Source organism: Aulonocara sp. 'chitande type north' Nkhata Bay, linkage group LG9, assembly GCF_057382095.1.
Source record: "Aulonocara sp. 'chitande type north' Nkhata Bay isolate Kocher_YH1m ecotype deep benthic linkage group LG9, A_spYH_male_GT1.1, whole genome shotgun sequence".
NCBI lineage: Eukaryota > Metazoa > Chordata > Actinopteri > Cichliformes > Cichlidae > Aulonocara > Aulonocara sp. 'chitande type north' Nkhata Bay.
The window spans coordinates 37,037,403-37,057,464 of record NC_141352.1 but is presented as its reverse complement, the minus strand read 5'-3'; the positions used below and the strand labels follow the sequence as shown (position 1 = coordinate 37,057,464).

Sequence of the window (20,062 nt, the reverse complement as noted above, 5' to 3'; positions counted from 1 at the left end):
CATGACTGAAGGCAAAAGAAAATATGCCTGATCAGGCATAACTGTGGAGCACGGCCAGCTCACTGAGCTGTTTCAGTGTAACTCATGCTTTTGAAGTGTTTAATGTTCACAAGCCCGAGCCAAGACCAATGACATTATTCTTCCTCCAACTTTCCCCTGATGCGAGGAGCTACAGCTGGAGAGCAGTGATGAGAATGACAGCATCGTCTGGTGAATAGGTGGCTGCGGCGTGCACAGGTCTGTGGTGTGACTGTGCGACAAAAACTGAAGGCTGCTCACTGCAAAGGAATTAAAATACATTAAAAAATCACTGCACAGACTGAAAGTGATATGTTACTGGACATTTTCACTCTGCTAACCTGAGCTCTGGCTAAACTGAAGCCTCCTTTCTGTTTCACACATCACAGCCCAAAACGACCAAGTAGCACAACAGGCTAAAATGCTGAATATCTCATTACCTTCAGTTCTTGGCACAAGCCTGAAGCTCACAGCGCCACAAGTACGAATACAGATTTATGTGCGCATGCAGTGTGAGGTCAGCAGCACAGAGGCCTTGAGCCCAGGTTGAAACACCAACGTCCTTCAGCACCTGCAATTGTTGTTTAGTGTGGGTAGGAGGGGGGAGTGCTGTGACGTCAGCCCCTTCCTGTGGCGGTGAGCTGCCTCTGATGTCACTTCCGCGTGCTTTGAGGTAAAAAGAAGTTCACGGAGGCCCCACCAATGCCCACCAGTGCCATAAAGCATTCCACTGACTCGGTGGGCCACAAGGTTATTTTTTTTCTGCTTGAAGGTCTCTCCCTCTGTTGGCATTGTCTTTGTTTAATATCATGCTTCCTGCCATAGCTGGATGTAGTACCTGTTTCCTCACACTCTGTTTCACAATGAGACAAAGCCTGGTACTTAACTGTGTGCAGATGTCAGCGAGGCCTTTCTTAACTTAGCCTACGGTCCATTTGCTGAGGTTAAAACAACAGCAAATGCATAAACAACCCCCAAAAAACAAGAAGCTTTTTCAGAAATAAGTGTGGCACGAACGCCAGTCAGAGGAGAAATGATAAAAATATAAATGTTCTGATAGTTGTTCATCTTCAGATACTGAACAAACCAGCATTTGTCTACAGACAGGTGTAGCAAATACTAAATCATGTTACGTTCGAATCTCAAAGCAGAAAATCAGATTACGCGAGCACTCGTTTGGAGCTTTTTCCTGGTGCAAAAACATCAACTGTGTTTCAGAAAGAGGCCAAGATAGCTGGTAGGCTTGCTTCACAACAACTGACAACACACTGCGCATCCTCACCTCGGTCCCAGCAGTGCTCCCTGGGGTGCTCATCTTCTGGCAGGGTGCTTTCGCAGTCGGCCCCGTCCGCCAGGCTGCCTTCCTCCTCCACGATGTGCAGCTTGTCCTCGTCGTCCGAGTCTGAGCCGGCTTCCACCACATTATTGTAGTTAGTGACTGGAAAAGAAGAAACAAGGGAAGACATCAGAATGACTGGGGTGCATGTTTTTGAGAAGCTGCTGGGGCGGTACGGAGATAATTGGAGATAAATGTTTGGTAATTGAACGGCTAACTTTGGGATCCAAACCCACAGCAGTATCACTTGTCATAGGCGGATTTTTCCTAAAACACTAATCTGTGGACTGTACGCTGAGCAGCTCCGTCTCCCGCTGTTCACTGAGTGAGCAGCAAGGCTTCAAAAAGCGATGGAGAGCAGCGGTTTACACTGTGAAAGGATGAACGTGAAGAGACCGTCGGTTGTTGTGATTTATTGTGAGTTTGTTGTGGCTGTCACAGTCTTAAAACTTCCATTATGTGCTGCTGACTGACTCCTAAGACCACAAAAAAATGTATCCACAACAATTCTAGAAGCTGCACACATTTGGCATTTGTATTTTTTTGATTAAGGTAATAAGAGGTGTGCTGTATGTGCGTTGTGTTTACGAGCACTGAGTGTGCAAGGAGCCAGCGAGGTTAAATATATGTACTATGTCATTTAAATGTCAAAACTATTAAAGGGAATGGCTGAAGGAGGAGCAGGAGGAGGAGGGGGCAGGGAGTGGGAGCACCAGTTAAATAAACCCAACCCAATAACCCAGGCTAAATAGATTAGATGAAACTTAAAATGACCCCTACCGAGGGGGGGGGGTGTTGTTAAAGCCAGAGAGAATAAAACCACACGGAGTGAACGAGGGGCCGTTAAAAATAATGCCGGAGACGTTTTTGATGCTCGGTGCAGTAAAATGTGAGCGATCTGAATCCAACGGTGAAGACAAACTTCTGAACAACAGGCTCCGTGCAGCAGAGGAACAGAGAACATTCACACTTGCACACACACATGCACAGGCACACTAAAGCAGTGTGTGAGATCATTAGATTTCGTGCTGAAGTGGTGTGTGTGCTGTGTGGGAGTCGGTGTGACCTGCTCGGGCTGAAGGAGCCAGGAGACATCGAGACAGCCAGCCTACAGAGAGGGTTATTACGGGGAGTAAATTTTCCTGACCGACTGTCTGTTTCACATTTGTGTGTGTGTGTGTGCGAGCGCTGGCTGTGTGCTCCCGTGTCTTCTTTTCATTTCCACCATCTCTCAATTCCACCTGTGCTACTTCCACCCACTCTCCGTCCATTCCTCCCCTCCTCCTCCATCCCTCTGTTCCACAGAGAGAGCTACAGATCCTCTCGGAGGCCAAATCAATTCTCCAGCGAGAGCAGCCCCATCAGCAGAGGGCCCGGGCTGCGGCGCTCAAACTAGCTCTCTGGCTACTTTATCTCACATCACACAACGCGCTCTATCACACGCACACACCACCTGCATTCACTCACAGAATATGCACTGAGTACAAAGCACCTGAACAGTTTTTTCCCTTCACTCTCCCCATCCCCACTCGCCCACCTCTTTCTGAAGTGGCTGCAAATTTGTCAGGAGGAGGCGTATCTGGGAGAATCGTGAGCCTCTGGTTCAATCAATGAGAATTGTTTCAGCGAGGTCGCTCTCCTTCTGTCTTTTGCGTCGTGCGGGTCATTTACAACTGGTTCGTATTCACTCAGTAACTGTGCAAAAGGCCGAGGGGGGCGGCGAGGGATGAAAGGCGGTTGAGGAGGGAGAGGAGCTGTTATTCTGCGAGTCGTTGCGCGGGGTCATCGCTGCTGTGCCGCAGCTGTGAAATCCAATCGGGGTTCATCAGGAGAACTATTTCACTCACAACCTCTTTCCTCTTTCTCTGAGAAAAAGAGTAGGTTCTCTTTTTCTTTATCGTGATGTGAGCGCCACACTCAAGAGATACATTCGGCAGGGTGTTGCACATCCTTTGGCTCCGCTATCCAGGATACATCCTGCAATCTATTTAAAGACCTTGACAGGCAAGAACAATTGAAGCCACAAAGCTGGGATCCCATTCAAATAAAGCTATAATTAATTAGCTTGATGTCGCGTTGCTATGTATGAACTGCTCTGCATCGGTTCTTCTTGCTTGTCTGCCTAACAATGCCAAACTCTCTCTCTGCTGTAAGAGCGACCCAGCCGGGGATTGTCCGCTCAGGGTGCAGCACTTCATTGTGAAACAGAAGCTGCTTTGGGATGAGTCTGAGAGGCTGTGGGGCCACAGCCACTCAGGTGTGGAGCTGAGGTCAGCGATTACAAAGCCAACGCGCTCCGCCAGGCAGTGTCAAAAGAAAATGATCAACTATAAAGCTGTAGAGAGAAAATCAATGTGCTGGCGTGTGCAGATGGGGAGGTGGCAGCGAGCAGGACAATAAAAGCAGCAAAGTACAGCAAATGGGGTGAGAGATAGAAGTAGTGGATCGCGGGTGCCCGTGTGTGTCTGTGTGATAGAAGAGTTGAACAGACAGGGCCCTTCCTGTGCCAAATGGTTGGCGGTGTTGAAACAAAAGTGTGTGTTCCAACAGGAGATGTAACACCTAGCATCAACAAAGGCTGCGGTCCCTTCTGGCTGACCAGGCTGAGCGTTTGGACAGCTGGCTTCATTAGCGCTAGCATGCTAGCACACAACAGGAGGATGACTCCTACGCATCTGAGAGAGAAAAAGTGCCGGTAGGTGGAGGAGGTGAGGAGCTTTACTTCTTCAACTATGCTTATTCTAGGTTTCAATGTGTGGAACACCTGAGAAAATAACAGCCTTTAAGTGTGGCTTAGGCCTGAAGATGCACCAGAACTCCTCCGTGTGGATCACAGCACTCCATGGTACCTCGCGTCTCCTGCAAAAAGCTCTCTTTAACACGCTACAGATGCAGGCTGTCGTTGAATGCTTTAGTAAAAGACTAAAGCCACAGTTGCTCGAGTTTCTCCACCCTCGCCATCACTCGCCACCCTCCTTCCCCATTTGCAAAGTTCCCAGAGTCTTTTGAAAGACAGTGCCAGGCAGTCTGTGTCAGCCACACTTAAATAAGCCTGCCGGAGAGAGAGAGGGGCCTGTCTTGTTATGACACCTGCCAGGCTGTATCAATTACTGGCAAAGAACCGATGACTGGGTGGGTTACTCCCAAAACAGGTCCGGCGATCACCTTGGCAGACGTGTTGTCACTGATCTTTCAGCGGCACGGAACACTGAGTGCCATGTGTCCCCGAATGCAGGTTCACTTTTGTTGGTCCTGCACGAGTACTTAGTGTCCTGTAATTGTGTAAACACACCGGCTCTTATTCTAAGCTCTCGCTATTTAAACCTGGCCTGATTGATGAACAAGAGGGAGGAGTGCTTGGTGCAGTTTATGCTCTGCCACACTGAGGTGTGTCAGAAAGGAATGGCACTATCTCAGCTCAGCCTTGTTGGGAGGTTGCTATCTCTGTGCTCTAGGGCCCTGAAGGTGTGAGTGACTGGCTTAAAAAGTGAGCTTTGGATTTGGACACAGTGACACAGACAGTCTTTGAACAAACATTCATTAACTACGAGGATATCCGTAAGGAACCTATAACTCATCGTTGCTGACTGACAGCCTCGTGTACTAGAATGTGTAGGAGCTATGTCTGGAATGTCCAACCAAAACACTTTTCTCAGAGTTTGTCTCTTAAAGAGACAGATCAAAGGGTGTGTTCTCTGGCTGCTGCTAATTTCAGTCAACTGACTGACACATATTGTGAGGTCTGCTGTAGTTCTGCTCACGATTAGACAGATTGACTCACAGCGAGCACCGGCAACTCTTTGTCTGCCCTTCTACCTCTCTTCTATCTCTATATTTAGCTTTAGTACAGGCTCCCTCATTGAGGTACGCCACTTATCTCATTTGGAGCTCAGGGCCAGGCAGGCAGCGGTGAAGCTACCACAGGCATCCTCAAAGAGGACAGGCTCTGCCGTCACTGAGTCTGCCCTTGTGGCTCTGCAATGCCATTTTCTCAGGGAAGGCAACCACTACAAAAAAACCCCAGCTCGAACCAAAGTAAAACAAAGCCGTGCCATTCAAAACCTCAAGAATGCCGTCTCAAGGTGAGGCGCCTCATTCAGTGCTGAGGTAAACGCTGCTGGTTTTGTTAAAACAACAGCCGTCCTCCCACAGAGTCAGGAAGGTCAACTCAAGTGGCGATAACAAAACAAAAGAAATGGGGATTTTTATGGTAAGCTTGCTCACAGGCTGCAGGTCAACAGAGGCTGACCTGAACTGCTTGGTTTGAGAGATATAACTGTGAATAACACAAAACAGAATCCCTTCGCGCCACCTAGTTAGCTGTAGAGGACGTTTAAGTCTCAGAAGACTGTTTTTCCCAGCAAGTTTGCGACTGGCTTGTTCCTCCACAGATGCAGCACAACATGCAGCTCCAAAAACTCCCCAAATGACTCTTACTCACCGTTCCAAGCAAGGCTGGGAAGGCCAAAAAAACAGAAGCACTAGTACGGGCCAAAGTTAAGAATAGCAGTCCTGAGAATTAGTCACTTTTAACGCAGTTCTGTATTTACTTGCTATGACTGCTAGAAATGAAAAATATTCCCGTTCATTAACACATATGAGACTGCAGCATCTGTCAAAGCACTCCAACAACTTGTGGAGCAGAGCGCTTCACTGGAATCACTTTAGAGGTGAGCTGGAAGACAATGGGCTTTTGTCTTCCTAATGACACTGATCAAGGTTTTAGCACGTGAGCTAATGAGCCTCTGCGGGTCACTCATCTCCCATCTGATGAGCACTTTCCATGATAACACTAAACCTAATGGAGGCTATTGTTCTCTTAATCTGCATGATGATACTTGGAGGTGTAAAGGTGGGTGTTAATGAGTGTAAAGTAAAGCAAAAAAAAGGGGGGCCTTGCTTGTTAGGTCACATGTTTTTATTATTAGTCAGAGTTAGTCCTAATAACTCCCCAGATAAGTGAGTCGGAGGCTGGTAAAGGTACGAACCGGTGATGGTATTTCTCTGCAGGGCTAATGATGAACCACACACATTCACTGCACTGGGTGTCCACAGTGAGTTGCTGCTTCTGGCTCCTCTTAGCTCTTCTAAATAAGGCCAGGTGGGCTGGTAGGAACCAGAGGGTGTCTTCACACCACACACACACACACAATCCACAGCATGCCCTGCCACCAAGTTTACACTATTCCTCCAGCTCATGTTTATATTGGAGGTGAGAAGGCCCCATCCAAGGTAATAACACTTGTACACCTAATTGAGAGAATGTGTGTTCTGAATGTAGCAGTTAAAAAATCTGCCTTGTTTATTGAAGGATTTTAATAATTACGAGTGACTGTGAGAGAAAAGAATGTAACTGATACATTTACATAACACAGATGCCCCCCCCCCCAAAAAGAAACTAAATTATTAAAAAAAAAAAAAGGAGAAGTAAACCTCCTGCTTTGCTACCCACTTCCAGTATCTCTAAAGCCTCCCTCTGTCCATCAGTGAAGAGGCCTGTTCTCAAACACTCAGCAGGTCTGTGGTGAGAAAATGCAAACTCCCGCAACCGGTCCAGCCATCCACAGCACAGGCAGGTGACAGGGAGGCAGTGATGTAGGAGTTGGGTAAGTGTGAGGTGTGCAGGGGGGGAACACGGAGGTGAGGAGAGGAAACATCTGCTGTAGATTCTGGTAAAACCTGCAGTCACGCTTCCAGCAACCACCTTCCTTCTGTTCTCTTTTACCTCTTCACGGTTGATCTGTCACTGTTTTTTCTTTCTTCCTCCCTTTTTCAACCACCAGGCCAACAAAACTATTTTACCTGAGTGATGCAATTTTATTACTCCTCACTTCTGACTGCACTGGAAACCCCCACCCACACACACATGAAAAAACACTGCACCAAAAAGAGCAACACAAATATTTAGCCAGTACAGAAAACCTTTAGCGCACACCTGGGTAAACAGTTGTTTTCCTTCTGTTAACAGCCACTCTAACTTTAAGCGGCAGACGACTGAGCACAAACCTGGGCTAATGTTGCGTTAGCCTTCGTCAAATCTCATTTGGTCGTCGCAGGCAGAATGAAACGTCCCCGTCACTTCTGCTGTCAGACTCCATTCAGGCTGCATGTACAGACTGATGAGTTTGGAAAGCTGCACAGCACTATATTGGTGTTCTTCTCCTTTCATTTTGCCAATTTGTATGTCTGGGCTTGACATTTGGAGTGGAGGCTCTGTGAGGATATTATTAGAGCGGCTGCCTGAAGGTATTCAGCCTGTTTAAATGTAGTCAGCTACATCAGGAGCATCAAACTTCATTACATGGCTTGTTTCCTTTTTCTCCAGCCACTTCAGCATTAACGGCAGTAGCGCGGCCGGGTCAGCAAATGCCGTTTGAGCAAACACAAGTGAAATTAAAGTGGGATGTGTGCAAACTGGACTATTTATTTGTCATCAACAAGTGGGAGAATTACATCTAAATGCCAGAAACTCAACTGTTCTTACTTAAAAACGTAAAGACTGAACATGTTTGAATCCAGAATTGAATTCAAAATCCTGCTCCTCACATACAAGGTCTTAAATAATCAGGCCCCATCTTATCTTAATGACCTTGTAGTACCATATCACCCTATTAGAGCGCTTTGCTCTCGCTCTGCAGGCCTACTTGTTGTTCCTAGAGTATTTAAAAGTAGAATGGGAGGGAGAGCCTTCAGTTTTCAGGCCCCTCTTCTATGGAACCAGCTTCCAGTTTGGATTCGGGAGACAGACACTATCTCTACTTTTAAGATTAGGCTTCAAACTTTCCTTTTTGCTAAAGCATATAGTTAGGGCTGGACCAGGTGACCCTGAATCCTCCCTTAGTTATGCTGCAATAGACGTAGGCTGCCGGGGATTCCCATGATGCATTGAGTTTTTCCTTTCCAGTCACCTTTCTCACTCACTATGTGTTAATAGACCTCTCTGCGTTCAATCACACTTGTTATTATCTCTGGCTCTCTTCCACAGCATGTCTTTATCCTGTCTTCCTTCTCTCACCCCATCCAGTCGCAGCAGATGGCCCCGCCCCTCCCTGAGCCTGGTTCTGCTGGAGGTTTCTTCCTGTTAAAAGGGAGTTTTTCCTTCCCACTGTTGCCAAAGTGCTTGCTCATAGGGGGTCATATGATTGTTGGGTTTTTCTCTGTATCTATGAAGCGCCTTGAGGCGACTTATATTGTAATTTGGCGCTATATAAATAAAATTGAATTGAATTGAATATGGAAATTTGAATGGGGAAGAGAGAAGCAAGACCCCCAGTCTTAAAGAGAGCAGGCATCAGTAAAAACAGATAGCACACTGGGGTAGAGATGGGTTGCAATGCAGCTTGCAGAGATAAAGCAATTGTGAGTGTAGCCAGCTGGATCTGTAGACGTGTATCAGCTGAGCCATTGGGTGTGCAAGGTATTTTTTTAGTTTCCCGACTGTGGAAACTACGCAGGACTAGTTTGCATATATTTAAGGCATATATTATCTTACTTGCTACTTACACTCTGAATATTTCTTTCCATCTAAGCAAAAATAGAATTTATATTTGAGTGAATTTTTCCTACAAACTTCTTATTTCCCTTTGGGAGAACGCCAAAACCTCCTTTTTGGAGGGGAGGGGGATTTTTTTTGCAACTGCAAGACTGTGGCCTAACAGCTTGGCTGAAGCACACTGAGGTGTGTGTTTAAATATATGCAATGAGCAGGGATGATGTTATCCAACCTGGTTGTGTAGTGCAGGCCTATATTAGGTTAGTGTAGCACAGGGCTGTTGCATTTTAGGAGCAGGTGACTGGACATTCCTGCCTGTATTAGGCTTGACAGTTTACTGTGGGGGAGTGCAGAGCACGGAGAATTACACTAGCCTCTGAAGAGGGAGGGAAGAATGGAGGGAGGGAAAGAGGGAGGAGTGTGGTCAAACAAGTCTCCATGTGAAAAAACCTCATTAAATCTTGCTTACCTGTAAGCGTACCTTACTGCACAGCCTCATCACTGCTAACTTCAGTTCATTAAACACGAATGAACATTCAGCCATCAGCGCTGTCACGTTTACACTGTTCAATTCTTCACTCTGGCCGAGAATGCGCTTACAATGTAGATTAATACTGAGAAGGCCAGTCGGCAGCAAGAGATGTGCAACAGAAAGAGGGCAGAAGAGGTAAACAGAGGGGAATGGTGGCAAAGTGGGAGGACAGGAACTGCTAATGGCTTAAAAAGACAAAGCTGGGCTGTCACATATGATGCTCAACTGAACTGATGGCTGCCCCGGGGAGGGAGTGACACAAACTGTCTGACAGACTGGCATGAAAAACAGAGAGAGGAAACAGAGGGCTGCAAGAAGAAGGCATGAGGAAAATTATGTGAATAATAATATTAATTAACAAATGAAATCAAGACAACCAGGGAGTGGCAGTACGAAAGAGGGTTAACCCAAAAGAGCGAGGGCAAGGGACAACATTTGGTTGGTGCACAAGTGCCTCGGTAAAGGTCAGGTGTTGACGCTGCGGCTCTGCCTGACAGATGTCTCATCGAGGGGACAGGCTGCAGGGCAATAGGCAACACACACAGACACATTTGCACACATTTGTACACACATTCACGGACAGGTGGAAGTGCAGAAATAACCCAGAAGTTCCCTTTTGCTCATTGGTTGCATCTAGTTTTACAACACTTGCAAGTTCCCCATTTATAGCGATCAGCAGGTCGACACACCTCAGCGAGGACTCGGTCCAGATCCGTGTTGACAACCTACTGTGGCTTCACTAATAGCGACGCTAACACTCAGAAGCGCTGTGCGAGCTCTTCCTTTTTTATGAAAACTCTCCTCTGTGTAGCATTTCAACAGCAGCTAACTACTCTCCTGTTTCCAGAATGTCATCTCTGTCACAAGACTCCAGAGGCCAAACGTCCTGCACAACCCCCGACACACACGGCGCGCAATCAAACACATCGCCCGAGGCCACCACGCAGTTGTCACAGTGGTTTCTTCTTATTCGCGTGAAGCGCAGAGAGAAAGGGGTTAACGACATAAACTTGCATCCACAAACGCTCTTTTGTCACCTCACTCCTCCGCTAACAACCCCCACTCCCTTCACCACTGTCCTTTCCTTTCTCCCCAGGCAAAATGGCCTTTCCCTCTGTGATCAGGAAGGGTTAGTCCCCCCCTACAACACCAGCCCCTGGGGCGAACAGAGCTGAAGAGCAGTCAAGCAGTAGCACTCACACCATTACCCTGCTGTTAGATGAACACAAGGGTGGACTACAGATGGACAGCTACAAAAATCTGTCTTGTTAAACCAGGCGAGAAGGAACGTGTGCATGTGCGTATACATGATGCAAGACCTCAACTAAACTGTGTATGTGGAGTGGGGTCACATTATTCCACAGGGCTGCTCAACACTCACTCCCTTCAGCTGTACTTTGTGTAACTAATACATAAGCTATGATGAGTAGAACAGGGGCGGACAGATGAAAAATGGCAGGCCGAGTGAGCAGCGTCACTGTTAATGCACCCTCTGGATGTGGCGCTCTATAGTGAAATGGCTGAGGCAGCAGGCAAGCGCAGGTTCATCATGCAGTGATGTATCGACGGGCCCTCTTTTGTCCATTACGTTCTCAGGCGCATGGGCGTGTGTCTGGGTGCCACCGGCCCGGGGAGGCCATTAGTTCCCCGTGTCAGAATTTGGAGGGGAGTATCGACGGTGTGGCTGGGGTAATCGATATGGGCAAATCTCTCACTCCTCTCTGCCATCTATGCTAACGGGCCTCCAGCGAGTCAAACACAGCTTCTGTTTACTCCTGCCATTACGCCCTGCTTTGTTTCCTCCAGCTTTGTAAACAGGAGAAAAATGAACCGTTGCTTTTGAGGAAGGGGAACACGTGTGGAATGAATTCGAAAAGTGCGACTAATGCGACTGCCAACCAAACAATGCAGTCACTCTGTGCGAGTCACATGCAGCTGTCTTGTCCTTCATTCAGCTTAGTCATGTTCTTTCCTGCTCTGTTCAGATGCTCGTTTCTGCTCCGTGAGGCCAGACCAGGGTTTCTTTGCATGCTGCAGCCAACAGGGTGGGACCCTGATTACCCAAGTACACTGCAATCATTGGACTGGACTCTCGGGACTATTCCATGTGAAGTCACCTATAATGTGAAGTAATTTAGCAGGGAAACAGCCAGGGAAATGTTCTCTCTTTTCTTTTTCTTGTTAAGTACTCTCAAGTAGAAACACTTGAGAGACCCTATCTGATGGTCCTAGGGGGGAAAACCTGCATCAGGAAAGATGATGTTGTTAAGTCCCCTTTTCGAGCCAACTTTCCCCAAACTAACCCTATAGCTAACCAGCAGCATTACTTACAGCAACTGGCTGCTGACACATTTCCTGACCTGTTTTTATTAAACAAGTCATCCCGGCCTACACTTGATTTGGATTCTGCGAGAGCTGAGATGATACTGGGAGAAAAACACCAAAGAGCAAGAAGAGGATCCTGCTTTTTGTGTCTCTGACAGCACGGTGACTGAACAGGGTCAAACAGAGCCACGTTTCTCCCTGCCGGTCAGGGGGAATTCCATCGGGCAGTGTGTGACCCTGAACACCGGCCTTCCTGTTTGACCGCTGTGATTTGACTTTGTCGCCGAGAGGAAGAGGAAAGAAAGACGGCTCTGTCCAAGCACTAGCTCTTCTTGTCACCCCACCAGCATGACTGTTCCTTGTCCTGTTGGTTGTGAAATAATTAAAGCAGTAAGGTGAACATTTGAGCAATACTATGGGGATCTGGTGGTTTCTGGGCTGAACTCAAGTCATCTGAGTCATCTGTTACTGTCTCTGCAGTCAACAGATCTCAGTCTGGAGATTTTGAACATGTTCATACCAAATGCTAAGCAATACCAAGCAATACAAGACACAAACTAGTTCCACACAAGCTGAGAAATTCACTCGATGCAGAGATTCTGCAAGGCTCTTGATGGAGGCGTACGATTCAGCTTCACCGTTAAACAGATTCAGTAAAAGAGTTTGGAGCAAGACCACCGGATTTCGTGGTAAAATCTGCTCTCGTTGGCTGTTAGGCGTCAGGATTTCTGGGTTGCCAAATGGTCTAAAAACATGCCAGTTACTGTATTTGCATGAGATATGCGAGGCAAAACTTAACGTTTGGTCTCTGCACATCATTAGGCAGCTCTCACTGAAGCTGTTCTGAAATGTTGCCAGCATTTTAGAAAGGTATTTAGTGTTATTTTTTTAATTTTGTCACCCTTTCGTGTGTATATAAATATAATTTGTGTGCGTGTGTGTACAGGTGTTGCCAGATCAGTGATAACACTCTTGCTTTTAATAAACTCTGCAGCAGTGCCGTGTGTGTGTGTTGGTGTCTTAGTGTGTGTGTGCATGTGTGGCTTGCTGAAAGGTCCTGGGCGTGTGATTGATGGGAGCTTTAGCACAGTAAACACATGCAAACGCACACACACACACAGGAGATGGGCGGAGAGAGGGGTGGTCATACGCAGCAATGTTCACCTAACATTATTCATCCCGTGTTCATCCGTGTAAGCTGAGCACACTGCTCCCCATACTGATGAGCCAAGTGGTGTGTATTAGTCACTTTATTTAAACACACACAAATAGCAGTGAAGGAGGCAATTTAGAGCATTCGTGCTCTTTTTCTTTTGTCTTTCTCAATTTTTGCAGTACTTCCCTTTGTTATCTGCACGATGGGCTGATTCAGAGCAAGGAGGCCGGGAGAAGGCGGCTGAGAAGGAGAGAATGGAGAGAGAGAGAGCAGGCAGGGAGGAGGAGAGGTTATTTTGGAGTCTCTGAACTGTAATCACCACCTACAGCTGCTTCCTCCCAGGTGCTCCAACTGGACATCGACAAAGAGAGGGAGGGTGAAAGTAGAAGAGCGCAGAGAGAGAGAGAGAAAAAAACACTCCTGGAAGAGAAGTATTGGTGTCTTTCTGTTCATAAGTACCCCAAATTTCCATTTATCACTACATAACTAACCATACACACATTCTAACACCTCTGCTGCAGACAAATTGTGTTGTGTTTCCACAGTTTTCCCTCCTTCTGAGACCCTGCATGCAAACGGGAAGTTTTATCTAAGGAGTAGGAGGAAGCTGAAGCTAACACAGAGCTGACACGACACTTCCAGTACCTGCCAGAGGAGACAGGATGGTGACTACACTTTCAGAGGAAACTAGTCTGGCTGTGAATTACACCAGACAGCGTGTGACTCGCACAAATAGCAGGTGAGACTGACTAATTAGCCCAGTTTAGCCCGTGTGGTAACATGGCCTGCAGTTTGCATCACATTCACAGCACTGAAAGTTAATGGATAAATAAATTAGCATTGGTGTAAAAGGTAAGGTAACACAGGTACGGTGAAAATGTGCAGTTATGTTGTGGTCATGTGTGCTTAATCTGATAACCTAACAGTCCATTAGAGGTCTTACTCTATCAAAGTCCATGTAATCAGGCGACTTCTTCAGCAGGAGCCTTATCGTACAGAAGGAATGCATAAACCACAAGTCTGAACATACAGCAGAAGCTTGTTATTAGGGTGAGCTCATTTAATTCTGATCATTAGCAGTTCTATCTTTTCATTTGCCACTGCAGTGAGATGCAGCAACGCCGTCTGATTAGCTTCTCCACTTTTAAAGCAATCTCCATTTAAAGCTAACTACTGAGTTGACCATATTAGGAATATCCATTACTTTTATACAGACCAGAGAGCAGGAAAACAACAGCTGGAAACTAAGCATTTAGAGCAATCTGAAGCATGAGCCTTTTGGCTCTCTGTACTTTGGGCCCCTATCTAAAGAGTAGGGCTGAACGATATATCGCATTTGCGATAATATCGCGACATGATCAAGTGCAATTTTCTAACCGCAAAGGCTGCGATTATACTGCGATTATAAGGCTGTCCAAATTACTACCATATCCCAGAATTCATAGCGCGGCCCAGCCAAACTCCAGTTTCCAGCAATGGCGGCCGCTACTAAGTTTTAAAATTACTCATACTAATCTTTCTGGGTCACAAAATAAACTTTTAACATATTTTCAGGCGAGAAAGTAGTTGTGTAAACATCAAATATCTGCTCGGTTTATCAAGATATCCCATATTTGCAAAAGTGCTTCGACGTTTTCAGAGGCGTCTGCTACCCACCAGCTCGACAGCTAGCCGGGAGCTCGAGGATTACTGATGCGGCCGAGAGCGGCACAACTCCCGGCACATCATTTTCAGATCACCGCGGAGTTTCGCTGCTCGGGTTAAACGTAATATATAAGTCACTTAGACAACCTAAAAATGTTATTGTTGGGCTTTTTTCAGTGTTTTGTTTGTTCGTGAGTAAATCGGTTTGGCTGAGATTAAAGTTATTAGATTAGATAAAATAAAACTTTATTAATCCCCCGGGTGGGTTCCTCCTTGGTTTTCACACAGCTGACTAAACGTCAAACAGAAAACTTATTAAACAGAAGTATGAGACAGTCGAGAATTTACACCAGTGTCTGGTTATATTTTAGATAGCAAGAAGCAGACGGCCGAGTTTATTAAACTCCACCGAGACAGCGGTGACGCTAATCAGAACTAGCCTTCTGATTAGCTAATCAGAAGGCTAGACCGTCCAATTTCACGCCTTTAAATTTTAAAGGCGTGTTTGTGTGTGTGTTTATACAATTGCTATTATGTTTGCACTTTATGTGTAATGTTACTGACTGCAGAGATCAGTAAGATGTGTGTATTTTTTATTTATTAGTTTTATTTATTTAATATTATTTTTTAATTGAATGACTGTCTAGTAGTTCACAGATGTCGAAAAACTGAGTGTGGTAAAGCCACTGATTTTTTTTATGTATATTTCTGCAATCTGCACATTGTACTGACTTTCATTTTAATGTTTACACCAGGGTTCCTTGTCAGCACTTTATGCTCAGATGTTTGTAAGCTAAAAATAAACTATTGTGTGTGTTCAAATATACTGTTGTGATTGAAGAAGTTAAATAAAAATGTCAGTCATCAATTCATGCATCACCTCATGTCATCATAACAGAGGTCTGTCTTCCAGGAAAGAACAGTTTAAAATTAATGTAATATAGTATTGGCCATACTATATGATGTATTGCTTGTCTTTGTTTAATAATACAGAAGACAAAGACCTTAAAAAATAATCGCATATCGCATCGCAATCGCAATATTGGGGCAAAAAATCGCAATTAGATTATTTTCCATAATCGTTCAGCCCTACTAAAGAGAGGGTCAAAACTGTAATTTCAGTGGTCACAGGGACATAACGACTGCATGTGTTGAATGACCAAAGCTGATTAAAAAAAAAAAACAAAACAAGAAAAAACTCTGCGCATAAATAAGTCACGACAGCTTTATTCCAGCGAGATCTCCTCTACTTGACCCACGAGGGCACCATCCAAATGCTAAATCCCTGCTACAGTGCAAGAACTTTAGATTTGCTCTTCAGCAGTAGGGGTGGGAGAACCACCACCTCTGCCATCAGGGAAACCTGTAAATTTCTATTTAGTATTCCTCAAGCACCCCATCTCCTCCTTCATTAAACCTCTCTGCTCACAGGGATTGCTTAAACATATGCTGAAACTTCTATCATGTTTAACAAGGGGATCCACCGTTCTAACAACAACAAAGTAAGCAAAAGCACAGTGTGTGATACTGTACGAACACTGCACGTGCTCCAGTGTTTCCCCTCTAATGCACATTTTAAGGATCTTCCACCATCGGGCACAAACACACTTCATCATTTCAACAGCCGCAGCCAGGCACAGTTGTCACTGCATAAAGTCTCAGAGGCCAAATACATCACGCATCACACAGCAAAACACCTTCCACATTTCTGCACTGCTGGTGTTTAAATAAAGAAAAAAAAAAAACTCCGTATGGAAGGCTGCGGGTGCGTCCCTCTAAGTCATCCATGGCAGCCTCCCATTATTGTCCAATAAAAGTAGTTGGCGCCATGTGAGCCGTACATGTCACCGCCAGCAGCTCCACTGTCTGCTGCATTTTCCGCTGGTTGCTGCACATAGTAACAACGAGAATCTAACAACAAATATGGATAAATATATCAAAAATGTCTCGAACAGACGAGTTCAGAGTGACGCAGAGAAAAAAAACCTTGTGTAGTCTGGAGGGGAACTTATTCTACTCTTTTCCGACTCAGTACTTTTATTAGACTCTGTTAGAGTAGCTCTGGATCATTCGTGGTTTGAAACCATACAACTGGCCTTGCTGAAGCCCTTCATCTAAAACAAGCTCCTCCCTTTACGCCAACTTTCTTCTGATTAGTTGCTCATCACAAACGAAGAGAGTATCACAGAGATGTGATGTTTGCCCCATTCCTGATTATTTACTGTTTTGCACATTTTTCACACTTTAATGTTTCAGATCATCAAACACTTTTTAATTCTGAGATAACTGGATTCAATACAAAAGACAGCTTTTAAATGATCATTTCCTTTATTCAGGGAAAAAACGCATCCAAACCTACCTGACCCTATGTGAAATGGTAACTGTCTCCTCTTGTTAAATCATGAATTAGTTGTGATTAATCACATTTCAGTTTCACCAGCCACATCCAGGTCTGATTACTGCCAGACCTGCTGAATCAAGACATCACTTAAATAGAACAGTGCCCTTTTCACAGCACCGTATATCCCTGTATATCAGAGATATCCTCCTTTACTGACCGTCAGAGCTACGAGAAAACAAGAGTGTTTAGAGCTCTGGGCTCACATCATGTAGTTTAACCTCATACATAGTTTAAGTTTAGAAGGCTGCATTTTTGTATCACATACACTTGTGTAATGAAGTGCCTGTGCTCAGATACAGACCCCATAAAAACCATCAATCCATTCATGCATAAACAAAAACTAAAAAAAAAGAGCTGCACTGCAAACCACCAGAGGTTAAGTGTACAGCACTGTCATCCTGTTAAAGCTGGAGCTTCTAGCCTGGCCAAACAAAACCTGGCTGATAAGGATGGCGGTGGCATCAAAGCCTTACAGATTACCATCAAATCAGCCCGTGCACTGCTGAGATGGACAGGCACCTGCTACTTTACTGTAATGCCCCTTATCCACGGTGCTGGTGATTAAGACAGGAAGCGTGTGCGTGTGTCGGTGTGTGTGTTTAGGGGTCGGATCTGGACTTGTATACACAATAGCTTTTCATTAATAAGAATGAGAGAGGTCTCCATAAAACAATGGGATGCTGGTGAAACCCTCTGATGTTAGCCTGTTTTTACTACACCCACCAGTCGGGTTTACATATGTATGTACTCATAATCTATAGCACCAGCATCCACTGTTATTCCAGTGTAGCCGTGGCCCAGTGCCAGCCTCGCCCCTCTCACATCACTCAGTTACAGCCGTGCAGTTTGCTGCCTCTCTGCCCTCATCGTTCTCCTTTGCCAGCAGCAGTGTGAGGATTAAAGGAAAATCCTGACCTCTTCATCCGACTCTCTTTAATACCTGCGCTCACTTTAAATGGCTCCTTGAAAACCTAACTGGCTGGATTATGCGCTCAGGTGCTTGCCCGCCTCCTCCCTCCCGCCTACCTATGCTGAACATACCTCATTGGCATGACCTCAGAACAGGTGGAATCCAACTAAACTGCGGGAATTAGGTGTATGATTGAGATGCAGCCTGTACGATCTGGCAAGCATTAAAAAAAGAAAGTGCAGGTCGTAGGATGACAGTCAACAGGATATGCTGATGTTCAGTTTATCTCCAACACACACACACACAAACATTCCCGCACCCTTAAAATTTCACCAGCAGGGCAGAAATGCTCCCTCCTGTCTGTCTCCCCGTTGGAGTCGCTGGCCCAGCACTTTTCTCCATTTTCATCTTCATTCGTAACCTTTATCTCCCTCCTCTCCTCCCATCGCCTCACTTTATCTCTGCCTTTATTCTTGTTTTTTTCTCCCTAAACCACACTTCTCTAAAGGTGGGAGATGCTGATATTGTGTGCGCTCTACATGAAACAATATATAAGAGAACCTTGGGGCCTGTATAGGTGGGGGTTAGGCATGCTGCCAGCTTAGTGGCACCGCTATGTACGTGCACCTTTTGTGCTGCTGTTTTGCAGGTATAAATATTTCAAGATGACTTCAAGCTTCCTCACATGAAGATTTTAAGGTCTTTACTGGATTTTATGCTAATTTAAAACAGCCAAATTTAATAAACAAGACAACAATCAGACCTATCAGAAAATGGATCTGGGCTGAATGCAGAGTGCTTTAAATTCTCTCTGCTCCCCACAGAGCTAAGAAAAACATTAGGATAAATAAAAGATTTCAAAAATCAGACAATACTTTGTCATGTGTGCCATCCTATAGCATCACCATATTCTGTCGTGTCACAAACTGGGCTCACAGGTATCAGGAGAGACCCGTACGTGCATGTTTCATTCATGCACAGCCATCATTTATAGGTAGGTACACTCACGCTATGGTCGTTTGTCTCTCTGATGGAGAGTGAAGCAGCGGCTACAGGCGGAGAACAACTCTCATGCTACTTTAATGGGGATGAATAAAGGATGAGTCGAGGCTCAGACAACAGGTTAAGACGCGGTTTAGCACCTCTGGCCCAGCGCCCAGTGTTAGAAAGATGGGACAGATGGTGGAAAGGCGGACAAAGAGAGGAATTAGGAGGAGACATTAGAAAGAACATCAACATCAATAGATTTAAGGAGGTGCACTGGTTCCTAGTGAGTACTCTGACTGTAGCATTTAGCAGAAGTACAGGGGTCTTTCTGAACAGCACACTAAACAGCAGTGAAGGAGAGAAAGCTACTTGTTGACACTGAGTCTGGTTCCATACGCCTCCACAGAACTCCTCTCTTTGATCCGCCTTGGAGAAAATGAAAGGCGCTGGAAAAGTGGAAAAAGAAAAACACGGGAAGAATGGGGACCTGGGAAGAAGGATCCAAAGCAACGCCTTTGAGAAAGCGCTTGGGTTTAAGGTGAACACGGTGCCAAAGCGGGTCGGCGTAATCGGTCATTGGTGGCGGACTGGGAACCGGCAGAACAGGCGCTGGGCTGACGATGGTGCCAGTCTGCTACCTCTGATGCAGTCATAATAGCTGCCACCTGTCCCGGGTAATGGCAGCTTACAGGGAGAGCTGATGGCAGCAGCCGGCAGCACCTGTGTTCAACAGTCAGATCACCACATCAAAACAAGCCTGGAGGGTTATAGCACTGCCTGGGGGGGCGGAGGGTGGAGCTCAAGGGCATCTGAAGAACCAACAAATAGAGCTTTTCAAGATGTTTTCCCCTTCGTCAACCGGGATCATTGGAACGAGGACTGTAGTTTGGGTGGAGGTTAAACCATTTCAATAACTCTATTTAAGAGCAAATAATTCAGGGTGTGACTGCAGAGCTGCCCCTCATTTCCTAAAAAGTATCAATAAGCGTTCGCCGAGGCTTAGGGATGCCAATTAAACTGCTCATCTGCCACAAAACAACGCAGAACAGTGTGAACACACTTTCAAGCTTTCAAAGTCCGGGGGAAGCATTTGAGGAGCTGTGGGCTGACGGCTGGTGCCATGTGACATGGTGTGAGTGCATCTTATTTTAGAGTGAGAGGTTGAGATAAGGTGTTAAAAGGAGGGGAGGGAAAGGAATGCTGAGCTGTCCTTGTAAGCCGCGACTCATGCTGGATGTTAAAATGTTTGATTAGAAGCAGC

The 20,062-nt window shown here is 45.7% G+C and overlaps 1 protein-coding gene across 2 annotated transcripts in view; it reads right to left on the bottom strand.

Moving 5' to 3' along the window:
• Positions 1-20,062, bottom strand: part of zeb1b (zinc finger E-box binding homeobox 1b) — a 50,210-nt gene that overhangs the window by 13,862 nt on the left and 16,286 nt on the right. For both annotated transcript variants that reach the window (XM_086307330.1, XM_086307329.1), the window contains exon 2: positions 1,301-1,456. In XM_086307330.1, coding sequence (XP_086163456.1) covers positions 1,301-1,456 — 156 coding nt within the window. The remainder of the gene's footprint in view (positions 1-1,300; positions 1,457-20,062) is intronic.